The 25,010-nt window shown below is 52.8% G+C and overlaps 2 protein-coding genes across 2 annotated transcripts in view; one reads left to right on the forward strand and one right to left on the reverse strand.

The window, feature by feature from the left end:
- The window catches only part of RIMS4 (regulating synaptic membrane exocytosis 4), a gene marked incomplete at its 5' end in the record, with an annotated part of 62,518 nt that extends 48,713 nt beyond the window's left edge, over positions 1-13,805 (forward strand). Inside the window, 4 exons of the mRNA XM_082600620.1 lie at positions 7,802-7,914; positions 8,210-8,311; positions 8,917-9,056; positions 13,322-13,805. Of these exons, the coding sequence (XP_082456746.1) occupies positions 7,802-7,914; positions 8,210-8,311; positions 8,917-9,056; positions 13,322-13,540 (574 nt within the window). The 3' untranslated portion in view covers positions 13,541-13,805. The remainder of the gene's footprint in view (positions 1-7,801; positions 7,915-8,209; positions 8,312-8,916; positions 9,057-13,321) is intronic.
- Positions 13,806-18,823: 5,018 nt separating this feature from the next.
- KCNK15 (potassium two pore domain channel subfamily K member 15) lies at positions 18,824-24,545 on the reverse strand (the record flags this gene model as incomplete). Its single annotated transcript, XM_082644994.1, has 2 exons — positions 18,824-19,524; positions 24,263-24,545. The coding sequence occupies 2 exons, from the start codon at positions 24,543-24,545 to the stop codon at positions 18,824-18,826; spliced, it is 984 nt and encodes a 327-aa protein (XP_082501120.1).
- Positions 24,546-25,010: the final 465 nt, after the last annotated feature.

Genomic DNA, 25,010 nt, shown 5'->3' on the forward strand with positions numbered 1-25,010 from the left:
CTACCCCTGCTCCCTCTTTGCCCTCTCACTCATTCTTCCTCCAGATCTCAGCTAAGAACATAAGCTATATCTCATGTGCCAACTTCAGCTAATTGATAGTGGCTCCCTGGAGTGCTGTGTTGAGAAGGATTCTGAAGTGCGGTCCGGGCCTGGCGGGAGTGTTGAGGTTGATTGGCAATGTCTGTCCTGGGAGTGGGCAGGGGAAGTGGAACGGCACAGGTCTGCCATTCCTCTGGCTGCATCAGCAGCTTCCACAGCCTGTTCTTTCCCCACCACAGCACCCAGCAGTCTGTCTTACTTCTCACATGTGTGTCTTGTCTGTCCTACTAGACACTGAGTTTGGTGCCTGCTCAGCACAGGGCCTGGCCCACAGGAGATGCCCCACAAATCTGGATGAGTGATAGGTGGAGACTACGTGCGGAAGTACATACACACACTTGCCTCTCCTTCCCGCCCCTCCCCAGCCTCCTTCATCACAGACCCAGGGTCTCAGCATCCTCCCCATAAACCCAAAGCTCTCCACGCTGGCTGCTGGTGCCCCTCCTCCTCCTTCTCTCTCTGCCCCTTGTTGTCCTGTGGTGTCTGGGTCATCAGCATCCTGCTCCCCGGGTGTCTGGGTCACGGTGCCCACAGCTCTGGAGAGCAGAGTGTGAGCCGATGGCAGGGCCACTGCACCCGGCCTCAGGGTGGCTTCCTGTCAGGGCTGTTTCAGTCATCACTGAAGGCCCAGGAGGATGGGTGGGTGATCAGAACCCCCTTTCCCTTTCCCACCTCTGCTACTTAGCCGTCATTGTGCCTGAAGGACAAGCAGGAGAGATGTGGTCATGGGCTAGGAGATGGGGATTTGTTTGCTTCTGTTTTATAAGCACCAGTATTTGTTGAGCACTTGACTGCACCAAATTCTGTTCTAAGGCGTTCATCTCATTTAATACTTACAGCAGCACCCAGGGTGGCCCTACCACTGTTCATTCCTACTTCACCGAAAAGGAAACCCAGGCTCTGAGTGGTGAAGACTGTGTCTCTACAACCAGTGAGTGGGGGGAGTCAGGATTCAAATCCAGGCCTGCCTGACCCCAAAGCGTGGACTGCAAATCCCTGTGCTCTGCCCTGGGCAAGGCTAAGGTCCCCTCGGGACACAGAGACAGTGTAGCAGAGAGGTAGAGTAGATGAACCCCGGAACCAGACTCCCAGGTTCAAATCCCAGGTCTGCCGCTTACCAGCAGCATCATCTTGGTCGGGTTACTTAACTTTTCTGTGCCTTGGTTTCCCCTTCTGGAAAGTGGGTATTAATAATACGTACGTAGCTTGCACAGCATTGTTAAATGAGGTTTAAATGAGTTAATATGGATAACTTAGTACTATCAGTGCTTGGCTCATGGCAAGGTTTTTTATTTTTTTGCGGCACGCGGGCCTCTCCCTGTTGTGGCCTCTCCCGTTGCGGAGCACAGGCTCCGGACGCGCAGGCTCAGCGGCCATAGCTCACGGGCCCAGCCGCTCCGCGGCATGTGGGATCTTCCCGGACCGGGGCACGAACCCGTGTCCCCTGCATCGGCAGGCGGACTCTCAACCACTGCGCCACCAGGGAAGTCCTCATGGCAAGCTTTTGATCAATAAAAAATAAATCCCTGGCTTCACGCCTAGGAGCTACGCTCTCGCGGCCCGGGGTGCGGGGAGGGGTAGGTTTGGGAATGTCTTGAATACTTGAGAAGCTGGAGTCAGGACTGTGTGATGCTGTGTATCCTGGCATACGGTCAATTCTGCTGCAGTGCTTGTTTTGAAAACACAAATTGGTTCCAACACGATTGAAGTATTGTGGAATAATTTGAGCACAATATAAATTTCGCCTTTGCTCAGGTGTGATTTCATCCACGTGAAACATGAGGTGAACTCGGGAAACTGCACCCGTGTAGGAATGCACAAAACATACTCCTCGCTTCCTCCCCCACCCCCCCAACACACCTGGTGTTACAGCTTCCCACCCATCCGTTTCAGACAGCCCTCCGTCACCACATTGCAGTAACTCACACTGCAGACCTGCTGACACTCATTTCCAAAAGCAAGCGTCAGGCTGTCTTCAAGGTAAAGCACCATATTTATTGTAGTACCTATGCGTTTCTTAACCAGTTTACAGGTAAAGACGGTGCTACCATTTTTATTATGTCCCTGCCCTTTTTTTTTTTTTTTTTTGATACACTTTTTGGGTGTTGTGCCCCTAGCCATATTTTCCCCATAAGCTCTGTGTTTGACTGCAGGACTTTGCACTGCACTGTGGATTTTAGGAATGTATGTTTTGCGTTACAGCAGAACCGACTGTATTGCAGGCTCAGCGAGGCTGTGGGAGGGTGGATGGATGGACGATGGACATGTAGGGGGAGGTGGTGAATGGATGGACAGAGAGCCCGTGAACCTTTCAGAACCACATAACCCATACTCACCACGAGGGCTGGGCCGCCTTTTAATTTCTGATGAGTTGAGACAGGCGATCCATCGGGGAAAAAAGAGTAGAAGTCAAAACCCCCGAATAACCCAATTATTTCTTTAACCATTGAGAACACGGGAAAACCAGAGGCCAAACTGAGCTCAAAGGTTAATAATAAAAGACAAATGGGTTTCAGCTCCACAAACAAAACTAACAGGATTTGAAAGGCAGGAAATCTCATTTCACCAATAACACAAAATAAAAGGCCAGCAGAACAGAGGTTTTAATCCTGTTTCAGGTCTCTGCCTCCGCCTGGTGGCATGTGTCTCTTGGAAGAATCAGCTGCTGTAGCCACCCTGCTCCCCACCCCGCCTTGCCCCAGATGACCTGGGCTCTCTGTCTCAGGCATCCAGATGCTGCACTTCCTAATAGGTCTGGAATTGGAAGTGCCATGAAAACACCACAGAGAGGGAGAAGAGACTCTCCCAGGCCAGGCAGCAGGAACCCGCTAGCCACGGCATCTCAGTCCTTCACTCATTCAGCAGATGCTGTGTGCTACGCCCTTTGCCAAGCACCTTGCCTGCGTCATCCTGTTGACTCTCCCCAACAGCTCAGCCAGGTGACTATAATTTATTTCCATTTTATACATGCAGCTCAGAGAGATTACCAAACTTACCTCAGGTTGCACAGCCCTGGAACCCAAGGTCTGTATTATGCCCAGTTCATTCTCAACCAGTATATTTTCCCAGTTTGGGGCCAGCCCAAGGGTTTGGCAGTAAACACCTATTGAGTTCCTACTGAATAAGGCATGGTCTAAGTAGCAGCAAGTTTGTGGCATTTACTAATTCAGCACAGGGAATGGAACTTATAAGCAGAGATTTTCAAAACATTTAAAACTGGTACAGCACAGGCACCCACCAGTGGAAGGGCTGCACTCTGTCTCTAGGGTAGGTGTGGGCTCGTTTGCAGGTAAGAAGATTCAAATGCAGAGCCACCAGCAGCTGGCCAGAGGTCACACAGCAGGCACTTGACCAGCGAGGAGTAGGATCACCTCTGACTTTGTATCCTCTGCCTTCCGTCCTTCTCCAGGGGAGTCCCCGAGGTGGAGCGGGGTCTCTGATGCAGTTGGTCCCCTGGCCAGCAGGGACCTACCTTCATTTTATTCTTCCTCCCTCCAGCCCCATGGAGGATGGGACGACCCGTTCAGGGTTTCTGGGGAGTCAGCCCGGTTCCTTGGCAGCCAGCGAGGCACCCTGGGATGGGGAAATCAGGCCGCCACCCAGATATTATAAACAATCACCGCTGGTCACCAGGCCTGCCAGTTCCCCGTTGTCTGCTCAGAATCCCACCAGGAACTGAGGGGCAGACAATGACGATGTTGGAGGAAACTTTCAGTTTCAGGCTGCAGAAGGCCTTGCTCTGCCTTGGGGGGCTGGGCCCCTTCAGTGCCTTAGATCCCACGAGGTACCACTATTTCTTGAGCTTTTAGAGCCCAGACCCTCCTAAGAGAATGGATTCCGGACCCTCAGGAGGCTGGGGTGGAAAACAAACGGGTGTGGAGGAAAGGCCAGGTCACCAGCTGTGAGCGAGTCTAGGTCTTAGCTTTCGTGCTGTTAATTCAGGTTCTTTGGGTTTGCAAGCATAGCGGGTATCCATTTCTGTCCCCGGGTAATTAAGTTATTTTTTCCGTACTTTCTCTATAACACCGTTGCATAATTGTAGAGATAATAGATTCGGAAGCTTGACTGCCTGGGTTCCAATACTACTCTGCCATATCTTAGTTTGGCCCTCTCTCAGGTGCAGTGGGAACATGTGCTCCTCTCCAGGGTGTGGAGGGACACACAGAGCCTCAGAGATGCTCCAGAGTCATTGACAAAACACTAGACAACATTTCTACAAAGCATCGCGCCCTTTTCTCAGCTCCACCCAATAAGAAGCATGGGCACGAGTCCCCAAACCTCTGTGGAGTTTCCCATCATCCCTTAGCACTGCCAGCCCAGCCTGGGGACCCAGACCTTCCTCAGTTCTCTTCCCTCCCTGCCTGACTCCCTCTGCTCTCCCAGGCTGGGGCTTTGGGGTTGGTTTGTTTACTCACGGGCGGGACGGCCAGGTTTTGCACCTTCTTCCAGGATTGCTGCTGCTTAGATTTGAAACTCAAAGGCTAAGAATCTGACTGTCTTGTTCTCTGCATCCTACAGGGTCATCCCTTCTCTGAGGCGGTAGACCTAGGATACCGTGGCTTCTGCCTGAACGGGGAAAGGGTGGCAGCAGGTAGTAGGAAGTCATGAAAGTGAAAAGTACTCAGGCTAAACTCTCAAATTATTATCCTTTCATTGACTCTGCCAATAACTTAAGTCAAAACAGAATTTGTTGGAATGATTCTGGGACATCTCACGTGCTTGAGGAAAGAACTGGGTGGACAGGACTGGGTGGCTAGTAGTTTGGGGCTCTTTTCAAGGACAGGCCATTCACACGGCTCAGTTCTCATGACTGTTGGTCTCCGGGCTTCTCTTTTACTTCCCCGAGAGAGTCTTTGCTTGACTGAGCTTGGGTCAGCTGTCTGACCCTGGGTCCATCAGCTCTGGCCAGGGGACAGGGTCACTGCATTCATTAGTCAAACCAGTTGCTGTAACTAGCCTCTTCAATCAATGACCTATGGCTTAATGACAGTGACTTAATACAGACATTTGTATTTTGCTCATGCAGACTTCAGTGCAAGTGTTTCTGGTCATTGCACCCAGCCAGGCTCCTTTATGCTCGTCTTTTTTTTTTTTTTTTTAATCCAATACGTGTTTATAATTCCTCTACTGTCAGATATTTAGGTTGTTTCCATTTTTACTATTATAAGTCATCCGTGGCTAAATACAGTCCTTTTCTCCTCAATGTCCAAAAGCTTAAAACAGTTGATTTCCCTCTTTCCTTCCTGGATCTCTGTCCTTTCCTGTCTTCTGTGACATTGTATACACCTGCAACATAGACCTTCTCCAAGGTCCTGAACTAGCCTCTCTTGCCCCTGCCTGGTCTCAGTCACCCTCCTGGGCGAGAGAGAAGTACTTACTCTCTCCTACTCCTCACTAGGCTCCTTTACTCTTGTGGTTTCACCATCCTGAGGACCTCAGGACCCTCTGCTGGTGACTCTGGTCAGGACAGAGAGAAGATAGTATGTGGGAGGTGACCTTCCTTCCTCTCCCCTTGTTGCTGGACCCTGTGTATCCTTTGGCCCCCAGTTCAAATTCTCCTCTCCTGGTCCATTCTGGGCCCCTGCAGCCAGCAGTGATTCCTCTCTTCTGATGACCCCTGGGCTCCCACAACCCGAGGTGGACGGGTAGAGGACTGGTTGTGCCTCATAAGAAGACAGTAGTCTGTTTTAGTTGTTTCTTTGGGGGGCAATATGTTTGCTCAGCAAAATGGTAAGTTGTTTGTGCACGGAGTCTTGTTTCTTCCCCCAGCTTGCTTGGAATTTTATACATAAAGGTCACATAGCCTTGGGTGACATGAATTGGGCCGTGGCCTCGTATAGTAGAAGGCACTGCCATCATATAGCCCTCAGACAGGTGTCTTTCTCACTCCTGGCCTCAGTCTTCCAATCTATGAAATAGGGAGTCTGCTGGCTTGGAGGACACCTTGCAGAACCAGCAGGTATATCCTTTGCCAACTGTGAGGTTTTGTGAATTAGCAAGGAGGTGTAAAGGCAGGCAGCTGTGGTTCAAGCACCAAGGATCACGTCTAGGGTGTGAAGAGCTGGGTACAGGCAGAGAAGACCATGAGTGAATTGTTCTCTCTGAAGAACTGGGGCAAAGGTAGACTAGCAGAGTGGTTTGGAAGCAGAAGGGGGCACCCTCGGAGTGGAACCAGAGACCCCAGAGGCCGAGAGCCCAGCAGGTTCCCTGAGAAGGGAGCTGGGGGCAGGGTGGCAGCTGCTCTCAGGCTGGGGGACAAAGTATACAGTGCCCTTGAGGCCCAAGGCAGGCTCCCCTTCCTGTTCAAAAAGCGCTTGGCCGCTGCTGTGAAACCCAGCTCACAGCACGTGCTTATTAAAAGTTAGCTGTTACTCTTGGAACATGCCCAGGTGGAAAGTCACCTGAGGTTGGCCTTAGAAGTGTTGTATCCAAGTGCTGAGTCTGCCCTGTGAGTTCTGGCTTTAGGTTGGCTTGAACCTGCTTCCTCATCTGAATAATGCTGATAAGGTCAAAACAAAACAAAACAAAACCGACCTCCTTTGTTTGTGGCAAGGTTCCTGTGAGAATGCTTTGCTCCTAAAGGTAATAGGGGCACATCAGGCATGGTACTTAGTGCGTGACTCATTAAATACACCAGACCTAGGAGATGGGAAAGAAAAAACTAAAATTGGTTTCAGCAAAATAATAATAATTGTTGTTGTTGACTTACGTAACAACAACAACAAAGAAGTAGCTCTTGCTTCAGGCAGAGTTTGATCCAGGAGGTCACGCAGTGCCACCTGTGTGATGTCTTCCTTCATGGGCTCCAGACGGCAGCAAGAGAGCTGCCAGAGGCTCCAGTTTTCTGTCTCAGGTTCAAACCTGATGGGAAGAGAGAGCTTCTCACTTCCTACAGTTCGAAGAAATCTTCCCGGGCAGATTCTTGTGAGCTGCATTGGGCCACACGCCCAGCTCTGAGCCAGTCACTGGCTAAGGAAGGAGCGGCTTGGTTGGCTAGGCTGCACCCACGCCAGCCTCTGGAACCAGGTCTGCTCTTCTCCATGGGAATCAATGCCTTGGGGGAAGGGGCTCCCCAACGGAGATTTGAGGTCTTGTTCCCAAAGGAAGGCGAGTGGACATTGGGCAGCTCTATGGCAAGAGCAAGTGCGAACCTTGCAGGCTGAGCCACTGGCGTGTGCATCTCAAACTGTCCAGTGCAAACACGTCTTCTGGGGCTTGTGTTAAAAGCCAGTTGCTGATTCAGCAGCTGGGGAGTGGAGTGGGCCTCAATTCCCTTTCTAATTAGCGCCCGGGTGATGCTGCTGGGGTCTGGACCACACTTTGAGTATCGCAGCTCTCACCCATAGAGCCAGGCATTGACATACATCATCTCCCGTGAGTCCTACAGCCACCCCGAGAGGCGGGTGTCACCATACCCATTTCATGGAGGGGGAACCTGAGGCTCGGCGAGGAGAGGTGGGACCGGGAAAGGTACAGGACACAGAAGCTAAGCCCTGGAATTTTGGAGTCCGAGCTGAGATTTTAGGGCCATTAAAGTAGAAAGGAGGCAGAGATAGGAGAGCGGTCTGCCTGAGGCTGGGTGATGGATGTGGACAGAATCCCTATGGAATGAGGGCCATTCTGGAGCTGATTGCCTGAGTCATCGGAGTCCTCAGTCGGCCCCTGGGAACGTCTGCTTTTGTCTCATTCTTTCTTCCCGCAGCCTTAACTATGGGGGAGTTTGCCTGGCATCAGACGCCCAGTTCAGTGACTTCCTGGGCAGCATGGGACCAGCACAGTTTGTGGGCCGCCAGACCCTGGCCACCACGCCGATGGGTGAGTGTCCCAAGACCTGTTGCAAATGTTGGGGGGTGGTCCCCACCAGAAGCCCCGTGTCCCTCCCTCCTTCCCCTCTGCCTTGACTCCATCTGCTGAGCACCCAGCCTGGAGCCCAGTTCACACCTGCCAGGCGCTCCGCAGAGCCCGGGTGCTTGGTGTGGGAGTTGTTCTGGTCTTGTTTGGGGCTGGGAGCAGGGGGAAGGGATCTCATCCCTCAGCAGAGAGGAGGAGCTGAGTCCCTGATGGAGCTCCCAAGCCACTTCCCAGTCTCAGCTCTTGTGGCCTGCTGCAGGGGATGTGGAGATCGGCTTGCAGGAGCGGAACGGTCAGCTCGAAGTGGACATCATCCAGGCTCGGGGACTGACGGCCAAGCCAGGCTCCAAGACACTGCCAGGTGTGGAGGCTGCCCTCCCGTCTGCAAGGTGGGGGGTGGAGGCAGCGGGGATGTCCTGAGGGCCGTCTGGGTCTAGAAGAGAGAAAATTGGGTCCGGCTCTGGGGGATCCCTCAGTCCCAAAGCGAGTGACCCTTGTGTAACTGGTGATTGAGGATTTTTTCTGGAGACCCAATTGAAATTGTCCGTTGACCTTGTCAGCTTTCCCGACTGGACTGAGCTCCTGGGGGCCAGGGACTGTCTTTCCTGCTTATGATTCTACCCTAGCACCTGGTAGGGCTCATGGAATACTGTGGGTACTCAGCAAACATCTGAGTGAATGGATCAACCATGAATATATAAGCCCGGGAAGGGTGGGCAAGCCAGGGACGGAGAGAGGGAAAGGGTGAGCAAAGGAAGGGGGAGGCAGGCAGGACCACCCAAGGGGGCCGAGTAGGCCCCAGCTAACCCTGGCTGCACCCCACCACCTACCCCCACCCGCCCCTGTTGCCTCTTCTGCAGACCCCCTGGGGGGACTCTGATCCCCAGCAGCGGGTCCCTCTGCTGCGCCCTTTGCCCACCATTTGGGGCTCAGGCTAGAACTCATCCTGCTGGCCTCTGTCCCCAGCGGCCTACATCAAAGCCTACCTGCTAGAGAACGGCATCTGCATTGCCAAGAAGAAGACCAAAGTCGCTCGCAAGTCGCTGGACCCGCTGTATAACCAGGTGCTGCTGTTTCCCGAGAGTCCCCAGGGCAAAGTCCTGCAGGTGAGGGGCTCGGGGGTGGGGCGGGGTGCAGTATCAGAGGGAGAAGGAGGCACTTCTTGGGGGTGGGGGGCTCCCTGCAGGGCCTCACCTGGAGGAAGTAGAACACAGTGGTTAATCTGAGCGCCACAACTTGCTGTGCGACTTTGAACAAGTTCCTTTCTGAGCCTCAGCTGCTTCATCTGTAAAATGCGGATACTAATAGTGCCCACTGATGATGGTACTGTGAGAGTGGAATGTGTGCTTTGTGCGAGAAGAGTATTTGCAAGTTTGGCTCTACAAGTGGCTGCCGTTATCATCATCATCATCATCATCATCACCATCACCACCACCACCACCAACCTCTGGAGTCCAGGGGCTTGGCATGGAGCACAATGGCAATAGACTGAGAGCCTTTGGAGGATCCAGAGAGGTCTTTGGCTCCGTGGCTTTTAGGAGGATCCTGGAGCTAGAAACAGCTGCCCATCATGGGGTCGGCAAGGCCTAGGTTGGATGCCTGCAGGAGCCATATGCCTGCTTTCTCAGAGCTGCTATTTGGACACCTCTAGCTTATACCTCAATTTCTTGCTCCTAACCTGGGCAGGCAGAGCAAACAAGGGTAGGGCCAAGGTGTTACAAGTCGCCAAGACAGTGGGACTTTTGCCAAACTGGGAAGCCTAGGTCCTGTCTAGGGCATAGTCTTTCAACTTGTGGGTTGAGACCCATCAGTGAGTTGTGAAATCAATTTAGTGGGTCTCAACAAGTATTTTTTTTTTAGTGGAATGGAATAGGAAATAGGAAAGAAATAGGAGGTAGGACTAGGAAAGGTAAGTCTTAGTAAGATTAAGTCTTATTTGGTGGAGCACTTGCTTCAATTATGAATCCCATGTGTTTACTGGGTGATGATATAAATGTCTTGCTGTATACACTGGTCAAAAAAGTTTGGAAAAACCCTTCTGGTCTAAAGACATTCAGAGACAATTTAAAACAACCAGAAGACCATCTGGGACCCACATCTGGTCCACTAGACAGAGGTTTGTGCATTTTGGCCTGAGCATCTTTGGAGAAGCTCCAGAGCACATCCCTATCTGGGATGCGGAGGGAGTGGGGAAACAGAAATCTGACATGGGGTCCTTGCTACTGAGCCTTCTGACTAATGTCAGAGCAGGACAGACCCACTGCAATTGAGGAATGCCAGTTGTATTAGTCTGCTAAGGCTGCCATAACAAAGTACCATAGACTGGGGGGCTTAAACAACAGAAATGTATTTCTTACAGCTCTGGAGGCCAGAAGTCTGAGATCAAGGTGTCACAGGTTATGTTTCCTGAGGCCTCCTTGGGCTGCAGATGGCCACCTTCTTGCTGTGTTCTCACATGGTCTTTTTTCTACATGCAGACATTTCTGGTGTCTAGCTGTGTGTCCTAATCTCCTGTTCTTATAACAACACCAGTTAAAACCACAACCACCCTAACGGCCTCATTTTAATGTAATCACCTTCTTAAAGGACCAGTCTCCAAATACAGTCACATTATGGGGTTAGGGCTTCAACATGAATTTGAGGGAACACAGTTCAGCCCATAACACCAGTGAAAACAGACCCATCCACACAGCAGACATGAACTTCTGATCAGCTGCCTAAGGGGTGTTGAAGACTTATTAGTTGAGTGACCTCGGGCAAATGATTTAACCTCCCTGAGCCCCAGTTTAAACAGCTGTGAAATTGGAATCCTTTTTTGTAGGGTTGTTGGGAAGGTTGAATCTAAGGCTGGTTTAGCCTTAGAACGGTTCCTGACATGCAGTAATCAATAGCAGTGGCCCATGTTGTTTGCATATTACCCTGCATGCTTGAAGAACGTCTTACAGCTTACAGCGAGCTTTCACATCCATTATCTCCTGTGATCCTCGCTTGCCAGGTAAGCTGAGTGCGGGTGATTCCATTTACAAACAAGAACTCTGAGACTCTGTGAGGCTAAACAAACAACTTTGCCCAAAACCACCCAGCCAGCACTGGGATTAGAACCTGCGCATGTCTGACCCTAAAGCATGTGCATTAAGACAACAGGCTCTATGCGTGATAAGCCAGCCCACCTTTGGAGAGGGTCAGAGTTAGAACCTGAGGTGCCGGAGAGCAATTGAGGGTCCTGTAGCCACAGACCATCCATCTGGCCACCCTAAGAGAGGAGGTTGACCAAGAAATGAGGAAGGCACTGCAGAAAAGAATCTGTTGGAAAAAAGGAAGGAGGCTACCATGTACACTATACACGTAGCAGCCACTTTTTTTTAAATTGAAGTAGAGTTGACTTAAAATATTGTGTTAATTTCAAGTGTATAGCAAAGTGATTCAGTTATTTTTTTCAGATTATATTCTACTATAGGTTATGATATGATATTGAGTATTCTTGTTGCTTATCTATTTTACATATAGTAGTTTGTGTCTGTTAATCCCACACTCCTAATTTATCCCTTCCTCCCTCCATCTCCCCTTTGGTAACCATAAATTTGTTTTCTGCGTCTGTGAGTCCATTTCTGTTTTGTAGATAAGTTCATTTGTGTCATATTTTAGATTCCCCATATAAGTGATATCATATAGTATTTGTCTTTGATTCACTTCACTAAGTGTAATATTCTCTAGGTCCATCCATGTTGCTGCAAATGGCAATATTTCATTCTTTTTTATGGCTGAGTAACATTCCATTGTGTGTGTGTGTGTGTGTGTGTGTGTGTGCGCACACCACATCTTCTTTAGCCAATTGTCTGTTGATGGGCACTTGGGTTGTTTCCATGTCTTGACCATCGTAAATAGAGCTTCTATGAACATTGGGGGTGCATGTGTCTTTTCAGATTAGAGTTTTCATCTTTTCTGGATATATACACCCAAGAGTGGGATTGCTAGATCGTATGGTAGCTCTATTTTTAGTTTTTTAAGGAACCTCCGTACTGTTCTCCATAGTGGCTGCACCAATTTACATTCCCACCAACAGTGTAGGAGGGTTCCCTTTTCTCCACACCCTCTCCAGCATTTATTATTATTTATATATATATATAATTTATTTTTTTTAATTATTTTTGGCTGCATTGGGTCTTCGTTGCTGCGCGCAGGCTTCTCTCTGGTTGCGGCGAGTGGGGGCTGCTCTTCGTTGTGGTGCACGGGCTCCTCATTGCGGTGGCTTCTCTTGTTGCAGAGCACGGGCTCTAGGCGCGCAGGCTTCAGTAGTTGTGGCTCACAGGCTCTAGAGCGCAGGCTCAGTAGTTGTGGTGCATGGGCTTAGTTGCTCCGCGGCATGTGGGATCTTCCCGGACCAGGGCTCGAACCCGTGTCCCCTGCATTGGCAGTCGGATTCTTAACCACCGCGCCACCAGGGAAGCCCGCATTTATTATTTGTAGACTTTTTGATGATAGCCATTCTGACCAGTGTAAGGTAATAGCTCATTGTAGTTTTGAATTTTTCCAATAATTAGGGATGAGCATCTTTTCATGTGCCTATTGGCCATCTGTATGTCTTCTTTGGAAAAAAAATAGTCTCTTTGGGTCTTCTGCCCATTTTTTGATTGGATTGTTTTTTTCAATATTGAGTTGTATGAGCTGTTTATGTATTTTGGATATTAACCCCTTGTCATTCATGTCATTTGCAAGTATTTTCTAGATTTCTGTAGATTGCCTTTTTGGTTTTTTTGATGGTTTCCTTTGCTGTACAAAAGCTTTTAAGTTTGATTAGGTCCCATTTGTTTATTTTTGCTTTTATTTCTCTTGCCTTGAGAGACTGATCTAAGAAAATATCGCTATAATTTATGTCAGAGAATGTTTTACCTAAGTCCTTTTCTAGGAGTTTTGTGGTGTCATGCCTTACACTTAGGTCTTTAAACCATTTTGAGTTTATTTTTGTTTGTGGTGTGAGAGAGTGTTCTAACTTCATTGATTTACATGCAGCTGTCCTACTAGCCACTTTTTAAAACTTTGTTTCCAAGGATCTGGAAGCAGAGGGCCTTTTGGGGGCTGGGGTGGCAGGTAGGACACTCATAATGTAGGGTCAGCCCTCAAGGCTTGGGCTCAGAGATGGGGCGTGTGGAGGATGGAAAGAAATGGCAAGACCAGAGGCAGGAAGCCAGTCATCCAAGGACCAATAATGGTGGCACTGGAGCCAGGAGAACGTGGTGGGACTCGAGCCATTTTAGGCGGTAGAATTCCCTGGACTCGGAGACGAATGGGGCGTGGGGTGACCCCAGGTTCTGGTTCTGGGCCCGTGAGCAGCACTGGCAGGATTTGAACCACTGTGTCTCTTGCCCCGCAGGTGATCGTGTGGGGGAACTACGGGCGGATGGAGCGGAAGCAGTTCATGGGTGTGGCCCGCGTACTGCTGGAGGAGCTGGACTTGACCACCCTGGCCGTGGGCTGGTACAAGCTCTTCCCCACCTCCTCCATGGTGGACCCAGCTACGGGCCCCCTGCTCCGGCAGGCATCCCAGCTGTCCCTTGAGAGCACCGTGGGGCCCTGCGGCGAGCGATCTTAGTGCCAGGGAGGGGGAGGGGCTCCCCAAGATGGTCTGGAGACCGCCCAGCCCCGACCTGGGACCCCAGGCCCAGGGGCACATTGAACAGAGGAGGATGGGGTTCTCCCCCCGCAACAGCGGGGAAGCAGAACGGGGAGACCTGCCCCCTCAGGGCCCCTCCTCACCCCTTCTTTGCCTCCTATCCCCTGAGACCTTCCCTCTTCCGGTGGGATTGGCTGCACTTTTGACTTGGCTGGTTCTTGACCTGGTGGATGTGGCTGCAATCCGGAGAAAGGAAAGACCGAGGTGGCAGAGCACACCATCCTCCTGCCCCAGACACCGTCCGACCGCTCCCCCTTTTTGCCTCCTTGGAAGCTCGCTGCCCGGAGCCAAGTCCAGAACCCAGCGGCCATCTCCATGGTGCCAATTACCAGCAAGTGTCTTTCCTGCGGCACCGGGTTCAGGCAGCTACTCCTGCCCCAAAGCCTGTGGGGCAGCTTTGCAAGGATCCGGAGCCAGCTCCGGGGGGCCCCAAGCCCCCGACTTGAAGAGGAGCTCAGGCCTCCCTCCACCTGCCCGTGGAAGGAGCTTTGCCGCAGCCTGTTCGAGTCCATCTGTCCGTCCCCTGCCTGCCCCTCTTATGGTGGCTCTAGGACTTGGGGTCCTTCAGGGACCAGTGGATAGGAGGGGTGCCCTGGGCCTGGCACAGACCCCCAGGGTACCTGCCTGCCTCTGTGGGATTGCAACAACCTAGTTTGCAAACCGTTAGTGGGCTGGACAGAGCTCTTGTCGCCTGTGTTTTAGCAGAGGAGCTGTGAGACCCCGATTTTTGAGAACCCTAGCTCCAGAGAGCTCACTGTCTCTGAATTTTGGGGATGCGGGATTGGAGAGGGAGTCTGAGGAAAGCTGGGCTTGGGACTGGTGGTGCCCAGGCGAGGGTTTCCCAAGTAGGAGAATCCCTCCTTGCTGGATGAGGTCAAAGGTTATCTTGTCTGGCCCTCTGCCTCCAGGCTAAGGGTCTGGGGAGGCAACAGAGCTCCCCAATTTTAGTCTTTTTAAACAAACCATCCTGTACTAAGGGCAGAACCCACTGCCCCGGCCTCAGTGACCTTGGCTCAAGGAGAGAAGGAGAGTGAGGAGAGGCATGAGTGTGAGAATTGGAAGATTCCTTCTCGAGCAGGCCTGGGGCCCTCCCCGGGGCCTTCACAAGCCCTTTTGCATGCTGGGGAGGACGCAGGCTGGCCCCCCCCTCTAGAAGCACATTTATGCCACCTTCGCCCAGCCGCCCACTCCCCATACCCCCCTCATTACCCAGTCCTGCTGTGTAGGGCATAGTCCTGGTTAGCCGGGTAGGATTAGTGTTCCAGGCCCTGTGCCTGGTCTTAGCTCACATAGAGTCCTTACAGAGTCCCCAGACGGGACGAGAGGAGATGGAGTGCATTCCAGGAGACAGCCTTTCCCTCCTCGATGGCCTGGCCTGGGCCTGGATCTGGAGCCTTGTTCACATGGGAGGCTGCCCTCCCCCACCCCGCCCCCCTCCCCCTTCTCCCTCCTCCTCCCCTCCCCCTTCTCCCCCTCCTTCCTCCCCCTCCCCATGTAGGGTTGTAGCCAGAGCTGCCCATGATACTCAGATGTTCTGATTTATTACCCTTGGTACTGATTTTATTTAGGAAGCACTCCTGAGGCTGTGAGCCTTGGCAGAGGGGGCCTGGGCTCCATCAGAGGAGGTGGTTTTCCACTGGGGATGCCCGGCTGTGTTGAGTTCCACCTTGCTCCCAGTCCCCCTCTAGGCTATTGACCAGGTGATTCCTTCCACCTGGAGCGCCCCCTCCCTCAGCCTGTTTGAGCCCTGGGCACCCTTTAAAGTTCTGGAGGAGGTATAGCGCCCCCATGCTCTGGGAAGGGGAGATGGAGGTGCCCCTTTGATCCAGGAGGCCTTCAGACCTTCCTGGGATTGTGGTGGCTGGAATCCCAAGGCTGGGGCAGGAGGAAGCGGGGCTCTGGAGGCCCAGAATCAGCGCCTCCCCCGTGTGTTTTTTTTAAAACAGTGTGATTTTTCTGCCGTTCGTTTATTACTCACCATTCGTAATATTTTGAGCCAGGAGAGCGCCTTCTCTCTCCAGCTGTCACTGCTCTGGTAGTTCAGGGGTAGCTTTTCAAAGACAGGGCGGAGCCTGGCTGTTTCAACCAGAGAGGGGGGTGTGTGTGGTCTGTGCACCCCAGCGTGAGCCTGCCCTCCGGTGTCTGCACAGCCTTTATAAAGAGAGCGTGCTCCAAAGCAATAACATCCAGAGGGTGGTCACCGAGGGCCCCCCTCAATGACTTTCTTGTTTGTTCTGTGAATTCTCAGCTCACCTCCTGGAGGGGTGGGCTGGAGTGAGGGCTGGAGCCCTCTTTCTTTGTATCATCGTTGTGAGCACATGGCCACCTTCCAAGGGGCCCCGACCATTTGGCATGGGAACCACCGTCTGTCCTCACCAAGGGATGGGGGTTTGGGGAGGGGTGACTATTCTCATCGTTAGCTTTGGGGAACCTTCAAGCCTGCTCCTGTCTGATCCTTTGCCAGCTCAAACTCCCCCATTTGGAGAACAGCAGAGAGGGTGGAGTTGGGGGGATTAGGAGTCGGGGGGCTGGGGTCTCTAGGGGACAGTTCTTTTTTCAATCCCTGGGCCAAAGGTCACATGCAGGGGTACGGTGGGAGGGAGTCATCTCCACTTTCCTTCTCCAGAATCTGCCTGTCGCACTAAAGCGAAAGGGGCTTTGGGACCATTGGTGAAATCATTTCCATTTTACAAAGAGATCACAGGCCTCTGGGGTCACCTGTGAGTTTATGGCACCCCCAGCCTGGGCCTCCTCCTCCCATCAAAGGCTGAGCTGGAGCCAGGGCAGGACCAGCTGGGGCCACCATTTCCCACAATATTTCCTCCACCCTTCTCTCTGTGTCCTTCTCCCAGGGGCCTTGGAAAGATGGGCAGTGCCAACTGTAGCCCGTCTGAGAGGGGAGGAAACTGAGGCTCAGAATCAGTAAGTGACTTGCCCAAGATGAGACCCCTCAGCAAGTGAGCCACAACGAGGGCTCCACTGTCCCTCCTTTGTGGGACAGACGACCGTCGCTCCAGGGCACATCTGCCATGATAAATATTTTGACCTTTAAGCCCTGGGCCACCCAGCCCTGCTTGGTTCCATCTTGATGGGCCAGTAACTTTCCTGGCCACGGGTTTGGAGGAAAGGGTTGCCATAGAGACCTCGCTCTCCTGGGGTTCTGGCCAAACTGAGGCTGTGCAGGATTTGGTCCAGGCCTTGATGTCTAAGTGGGGACTCCCGCCAAGGGGCCACAACCCCTCCGAGACCAACCTGAGGGAGGCAAGACACTGGTTCCTCCCTGGGGCTGTGCGGGAGTGAGCTGGCTGTGGTACTCCTCATCTTAAGGAAATCCTCACCAGACCTGCAGATATAATAACAGCTGATCTTCCTGTAGTGCTTTTCAAACTTTTTTTGTTTTCAAAGTGCTTTTACCTTGCGCGTAACCTCACAAGAGCCCCTGGGCAGTCGGTGGGCACCTGTGTTATCAGCCCCATTTTACAGAAGAGGAAGCTGAGGCCCTGGGAGGGGGAGGCACCTGCTAAGGTCCCACTGTGAGCTGGTGGCTGAGCCTGGATGAGAACTCAGTTCTCCAACAGTTCAGAGCTCTTTCTTCAATGTGGGGTGAAGCAGAGAGTTGAGGTCATGCACTTTACAAGCTGATCTGCCATCCGGCTCCTTATATCAGGAGCTCACGGGCACACCTCAGTGTTCAGAGGCACCTCTGAACCCTTCTGCCCTTGGAGCACGGCTGTTGCGTCAGGCAAGGCCACCTGCATTTATTTATTGAGCAGCAGCCCTGTGCCAGGCCCAGGGGACTGGGGTGCCCCACCTCCATCCCCCGTTGCCCTGTAATGACTCCTTTGGGCTCGCGGAGGCCCTGTGTCTGTATAGCAGCATCTCCAAGTGGACGGGAAACGTTCATGTCCATGAGCTCACCTGACTCACAAACCCTGACGGGGAGGCACTGACTGTGCCCGTTTGACGCATAGCTTCTGTGAGGGCAAAGCGGAGACTTGAACACGGGGCCTCAGGCATCACCTCTGGAGCCCTTTCACTCTACCACTGCCTCCTGAGGGGTGGCAGGAAGGCAGGACCCCTGGTCCTCAGGCCCACTCTCCACTCACTCACCTTTCCCCCCCTTCCCTCTTTGGCAGCAGGAGCCCCTCAGGCTTTTGGGGGAGGGAGGGTTTCCTGGGCCCCTGGGTTGGAGCGGGTCACGTTGCATTGTGTTCATGACCATGTAGCTCATGTTGAAAATTAAAAGTTTTTGGCTTTTCTAACGTGGCTTGCTCTGCTGTGTGTTGACGCACTTCTCTCTGGGACACTAAAGGCCCTTAGTTTTAAGGATCTGAGTGCTCCTGGATGTCAGCTTTGTTAACGTCTCCTTATGGGGCTGGGGCCTGGCCCAGAAACCCTCCCAGAGATGCACAGGAGGGAACGGGGTACTGGGTGAACCCAGTCATTTTACAGATGTGGAAACTGAGGCCCAGGGAGGGGATGAGACTCCCCGAGGTCACATTGTGGGTGATCGGCAGTACCCAGATCTCACAGTTCCCAGAAGAGACTGTGGTCCAGGTTCCCCGTGACATGGGTGTCAGCAAGGCCCCCTCTTATCCCAGAGTGGGGCTGGCCAAGGATAAAGAGCATCAGATGTGGGGGTGCGACCAATTCCACTCTGCGCGCCGAGTAAGAGAATGAGTAATCATTTAGTGCAGAGATTTGCCCACTGGTCCACGCTGGACCGTAAATGTTTCCCTTCAGTCCGTCCGATCCCTGTGCTGCTCGTAGTGGGAGCAGCTGGCCTCACTGGTAGGATTCCAGTGTTGGAAGTCATGCATTTCCCCACAACACGGAAAGCCCACCTCTTCACACAACAGAAAAGTGGGCACCTGCTTCCGTTCCGCAGGGCTAGCTAGGGACGGGCCTGTGGCGAGCCTCTCCTCAGTGCCGGGTGTGGCCACGCCTAAAACAATTTGGACCACAAGTGGTTTGCACCTACAGGGCGAGTTTAGAGTCATGCTTGTGCTTATGATGCGACTTTAATACATTTTTGGAGAGGAGAGAGGGGCTTGCCACAGAAGGAAATGAGAAACTACTCGTGGCAGAGGACGGCATTGAGGCCACTGCCCCTCACCCCTCTCCGAGGTCTGGGGAGGGTGTACTGACAGGTGAATCCAGACCCTCCGGCTCTAGGATCGACCCCCAGCCAGGGTAGGGCTGTCAGATGGACTTCCGCCGGGCCAGGGGCCTGCCTGCCCTGCCGCCGCCTCCAGCCCCAGGGCTCGCGGGGGGCGAGAAGCCCAGATTGTCGCGGGCCCGCAACTCCAGCTGGTGGATGCGGTAGGAGATGGAGGTGGAGCCGGCGGGGTGGGCGGGGCGGCGGGGCAGGGCGGGGCCGCTGCTCTCGGGCGCCCCCCGGCGGAGCGGGCGGGCAACACGCTCGGGCGCGTCCGCGCTGGCCGCCAGGAAGCGTAGGACCACCAGGTTGAGGAAAGCGCCGATGACCGTGAGCCCCAGGAGGATGTAGAGGAAGCTGAAGGCCACGTAGGGCGGCTTCCTCTGCAGCGCCTCGTCGTTCTGTAGCGCCACGAAGTCGCCGAAGCCGATGGTGGTGAGGGTGATGAAACAGTAGTAGTAGGCGTGGAAGAAGGTCCAGCCCTCGAAATGCGCGAAGGCGGCGGCCCCGAGGGCCAAGGTGGCCGCGCACACCAGCAGCTCAGCCACCACCATATTCTCGGTGGACACGTGCGGCCGCCGCAGGCCCAGGCAGCGCTTGGCCGCCAGCAGGAGGCGCCGCATCAGCGCGTTCAGCCGCTCACCCAGGCTCTGGAAGGTGACCAGCGTCAGGGGGATGCCCAGGAGCGCGTAGAACATGCAGAAGACCTTGCCCGAGTCCGTGCCCGGCGCGGCGTGACCGTACCCTGAAGGTAGAGAGGAGGGGAGAGTTGATGAGGGTCCAGCTCCATCTCACACTCTCACTCGCCTCCTTCCTGCCGGGTCTCTCTCCCCATCCCCCATAGCCGGCAGAGCATCTTGAAATGCTAATTCGAACTAGGTCGTTCCCCGGCTTTAAAACCTTGCATGGTTACTCATAATCGACCCAAATTGTAAACAATCCAAACGTCCCTCAACTGGGGAATGCATAAACAACTGTGGTACATCCATACAGTGGAATTCTTTTCAGCAATACGAAGGAATGAACTACTGTTTCCTCAGCAACAAAGGATGGGTTTCAAGTGTATTATGCTGAATCAAAGGAGCCAAGCTCGGAAGGCTACCTGTTGCATGGTTCCATTTAAATGACATTCTGGAAACATTCTGGTAAAACTATAGGGACAGAGAACAGATCTGTGGTTGCCAGTCCTCGGAGTTGGAGGTAGGGTTAACTAACTACAAACGTGCATGATAGGGGACTTCCCTGGTGGTGCAGTCGTGAAGACTCTGCCCTTCCAATGCAGGCGGCGCAGGTTTGATCCCTGGTCAGGGAACTAAGATCCACATGCTGCGCAGCCAAAAAAAAAGCCGTGACAGAATTTTGGGGAACGATGGAAATGTTCTATGTCTTAATCATGGCTGCAGTTACAAGACGGGTTTTCATTTGGCAAAACCCACAGAAGTGTACACTGAAAAACAGTGAAATTTTTTTTTTTTTTTTTTTTTTTTTTGCGGTACGCGGGCCTCTCACTGTTGTGGCCTCTCCTGTTGCGGAGCACAGGCTCCGGACGCACAGGCTCAGCGGCCATGGCTCACGGGCCTAGCCACTCTGTGGCATGTGGGATCTTCCCGGACCGGGGCACGAACCTGTGTCCCCTGCATCGGCAGGCGGACTCTCAACCACTGTGCCACCAGGGAAGCCCCAAAACAGTGAATTTTAATGTCTGTAAGTTGTGCCTTGAAAGAAAAAAAAAAAGCAAAATCTTTTGTGTCTCCCCAGTCCCCGCAGGGTAAAGTCCCAGTTCTCAGGTGATGTCCAAGCTCCCTCATGATCAGGACCCCCCTCACCTCTCCAGCCTCGCCCCATTTTGTTTCCCCAACCAGTATGTCCTTTTCTCATGGTTCCCCTCCCCACCACAATCTTCTCCCCCGTCCCAGTCCACATTTCCCTTCCCAGATCCTGCTCCAAGCCAGCTCTCACAAAACACCTCTTCAGTCGGGTGGAGTTCCTCATTGAGTCCCCTCAGCTGTTGTAGGGGATGTAAACATGAATGGGCTTCCCTGAGTCTTGGCACACCGTGCCATCACCGTGGAATTAGTGGATATGTGTGTCTTCCAGGATTGAGAAGCGAAAGCTTTCATGGTATTCTCAAAGGGTCCCATAACCCAGGAAAAGTCAGGTGGCCCTTCCCCAACAGAATATGCCTCCTGTAGCAAATTAGCTCCATCTGCCAAAATGGAAATACACCTCTGGCCTGTGCAGTTCCACACTGAGGAAGGTAGTCTTCCAAAATACATACACGTGCAAAGTGATGTATGCATGTGAGTTGTCGTTGCAGCACTGTTGGTCACAGTGAAATCTGAGAAACAGCTAAGTGTCCATCAAAAGCAGCCTGGTTAAATAAGCCACGGTGCCATTCAAACGATGGCTGTGGTTCCCACTGGGGGCAATTTTGCCCCCGAGGGCACAATTGGCAATGTCTGGAGACATTTTTGGTTGCCACAGCTGGGAGGTGGTGGCTGTGTGCTACCGGCATCTAGTGGGTACAGGCCAGGGTCCTGCTTAGCATCCTTTGATGCACAGGACAGTCCCCACAACAAGAATAGCCAGCTCAAAATGTCGCTGGTGCTGAGGCTGAGGGGCCCTGCTAGTCCGCCATGAAAAAGAGGACACAATTCTTCAGGGACTGATGTAAAAACATCACCAAAATATATGAAGTGAGAAAAGCAAGAGGCAACATAGCATGTATAATATAATGTATTATAACATGTTTGTGTGTGTGTTAAAGGAATATATAGAGAAGATATTTGGAAGGATCCTCAAAAAACTGATAACTGCATTTGATCCAGGGAAGGGATCCAAGGGCTGAGGGAGGGGTAGAGAGGGAGACTTCCTTTTCATCCTATACCTTTTGTACCCTGTGTGCATATATAACATTTGAAATATCAACCATATATATATATCTGTGTGTGTATATATATATAATAAATATTATATATATATATATATATATATATTTTTGGTTTTTTTAAAGATCTATGGCTCCACTTCCATGTTTTCACTTTATGGCCCTATCAGTCTGCCTCTATCTATTTGGGGGGCGGCGGGGGGGGTACTCTGCTGCCACTAGACAACCGTGAGGTCCATGAGGCCAGAGACCATGCTGGTCATTTCTCTGTGTCCCTGGTCACCAGTGAATGCCCTGCACAGAGCTGACACAGACTAAGGGCTCAATGAAAGTTTAATAATCAATGATAGGGACTTCCCTCGTGGTGCTGTGGTTAAGAATCTGCCTGCCAATGCAGGGGACACAGGTTCGAGCCCTGGTCCGGGAAGATCCCACATGCCGCAGAGCAACTAAGCCCGTGCGCCACAACTACTGAGCCTGCGCTCTAGAGCCCGCGAGCCACAACTACTGAGCCTGCACGCCACAACTACTGAAGCCCACACACTCTGGAGCCCGCATGCCGCAACTACAGAGCCCGCGTGCGGCAACTACTGCAGCCCACGCACCTAGAGCCTGTGCTCCACAACAAGAGAAGCCACCGCAATGAGAAGCCCACACACCGCAACAAAGACCCAACGCAAACAAAAATGAATAAAATTATTTTAAAAAAGGAATGAAAGAAATAATCAATGATAATAATAATAGACCAGATTGAAGGAGGTGCTAAGTATGAGACAGAGGAGCCACTTTAGGAATAAGAGGCCGGGCGGTACTGTTTCTAGCTGTTTGGGGGTATGTCAGGTTTTGACAGAAAGAAAAATGAATAATGGTAATAACTAAACATGCTAGGTACTCTACATGGATTATCTTATTTAATCGTCCAATGACTGTGTGAGATGATATTATTATCCCCATTTTACAGATAAGGAAACTAGGCTCAGAAGGAGGAAGCTGCCCAAAGGTCACAGGGCTGAGCTATTAACCACTATCCTCCAAAGCTTCTCGGTGCCTCTCTTCTGTCCTTACAGAGCTCAACTCCTAGATTCTGGCGCCTGGCTCTCTGCAAGGCTGGCTTATGCAGCCTGGACCACACAGCCAGTGCTGGCGCCCCCAGGTGGCCAAAAGAGGCAAAACTGCTGTTTCCACAGTCCCTTCCTCCCACCCTCCCAGATGCAGGTCAGAGGGGAGCAGTCAGAAGAGGAGGCCAAATCCAGCTGGGAGGCCTCCAAAAAATGTGGGGGAAGGCAGAGGAGGTGGATAGGGTCCCACACCACTGGGCACAGTAACAGGGAGGGTCTTAGGCTAGGCCAAGATAGGCAAGCAGGGGTGCCCACTTTGACAGGAGGGGGTCAAAAGGGCTGAACGGGAGCTGGGCCCACAGTTGGCAAATAATGAATTGTTATTATTGCTAATTAATAGTCCCTATCTAGCCTCAGGCCTGTGCTATGCATTTTACACACGTGACCTCACTTAAACCTGGTAATCACTCAGTGAGGTAGCAACAATTGCCCTTTGTAGTTGAGGAAACCAGGGCTCAGAAAGGTACAATCAATTGTCAGAGAAGGCAGGAGGCAATAGAGATGAGAACAGAACTCTGGTCGATGTAATTGCAGAACTCAGGCTTCTAACTGCACTGCTAAACCCACAAAGTCACATTGGCCTGCAAGAGCATTACGGAGGAACTTTCTCCACGGCACTGCAGGGTGGTGGTCTAAGCCCAAAGGGACACCTGGACATCCACAGCTGGGGCCTGGGGAGTGGCTGGCACCCAGTGTGGAGCCCTGCAGAGCCTGCTTCTCTCCTTTTCTGCTTCCCCAGGCTTAGGCTCAGCAGGTACCAGCCAGACAGTAGCCATGGCAACGGCTGGCGGTCCAGATACTGCAGAGAAAGTGCTCTGGATCCCCGAGGGTGAGGTTCAAAGCTGGTGGTAATCAGTCATTCCTTCAACAAATATTTATTGAGTGTCTACTACCGGCTAGGCACTGGCCATACTGCAGGGACTAAGATAGAGTAGGTGCCCATTCTCTTTTGTGTCATAATACAAACATCAATCTTTTTTTTAGTGCTTTCTATGTGTCAGGTCCTGTGCTAAAACTTTCTGCATATATTATCTCCTTAATGATAACTGTCTCACTACAGCCTTGAGATAGGGCCTATTAGCACCCCTATTTTATAGAGGAGAAAACTGAGGCTCAGAGAGGTTAAGCAACTGGTCTGAGGTCACACAGCCAGCGTGATGCAGCCAGGCAAGGAAGCAACTCCAGCCATTTGGGCTTCCGGCCCCATTCCATCCGTCTGCCAGCCCCTGGGGCGTTTTCTGACACTCCTGCGGGCCAAGCCTCTTGGCAAACGGGACCTACTGGCTCCTCCCAGCCTCGCCTGCGTGGAACGACAGACAGCCCATTCGACAGAGGGAGGCGAGTGAGGCTCGGCGAGCTGAAAGGACTGGTCCAAAGTCACCCAGCTGGACAGGGGCAGATGTGGGATTCAAACCCAGGGACGCCGCGGGCAGCTGGGGATGGAGCGAGCGCTGAGGGGAGGCGCCGGGGCCGCTCACCGATGGTGGTGATGACGGTGATGGCGAAGTAGAAGGAGCCGGCGAACTTCCACTGGCGGCCGGCGCGGTGCGGCTCGGCTTGCCGCGCCAGGCGCTCCAGCTCGCGGTAATCCTCGGTTGAGAAGCCGTACTTCCTCCGCAACTCGCTCCGCTTCTGGGCCAGCAGCCGCTTGCGGCCGCTCTCCGCCTCGGACTCGAGCGCGTCGAAGACGGCGGCGCCCACCAGCAGGTAAGACAAGATGCACAGGATGAGCGCGGCGGTGCGCACGCTCTGCTTCCTCATCGCTGAGCCCCGGGCCCCGCTCGCCGGCCCGGCACCGTGCCCGCCGCCGCCCCGTCCATGCGCCCCGACGGCCGGCCCGCGCCCCACGCGGCAGGAGCCAGGGCTGCTTGCGGCTGGGGTGCGGTACCCAGGGGCGGGGCCTCGGCGGGGCGGGGCGAGGGGGCGAGGAGGGCCGAGAGGACTCCTGCAGCTGCCCCTTCCCTGCCGCCTCCCGCACACCTGCCTTTGTTTACCCGGTGGGGCCCCGGGGCTAAGGTGTCTGCAAATAGCGACAGTGGGAGCAAAGCGCCCAAAGCCCAGGTCTGCAGGAGCCCTGTCTCCACCACTATCTCGTCCTGTGACCTTGGGCAAGTCATTCATTTCTCCGTTTGGTCAGTCATCCAACAAATATTTACCAAAGCACCTACTGGTGCAAACAAGATTCCTGGTGTAAATAGAGCTGATATCCTAGGATGGAGGGTTGGC

Source organism: Mesoplodon mirus, assembly GCF_964341445.2.
Source record: "Mesoplodon mirus genome assembly, chromosome: 15".
NCBI classification, from domain to species: domain Eukaryota; kingdom Metazoa; phylum Chordata; class Mammalia; order Artiodactyla; family Ziphiidae; genus Mesoplodon; species Mesoplodon mirus.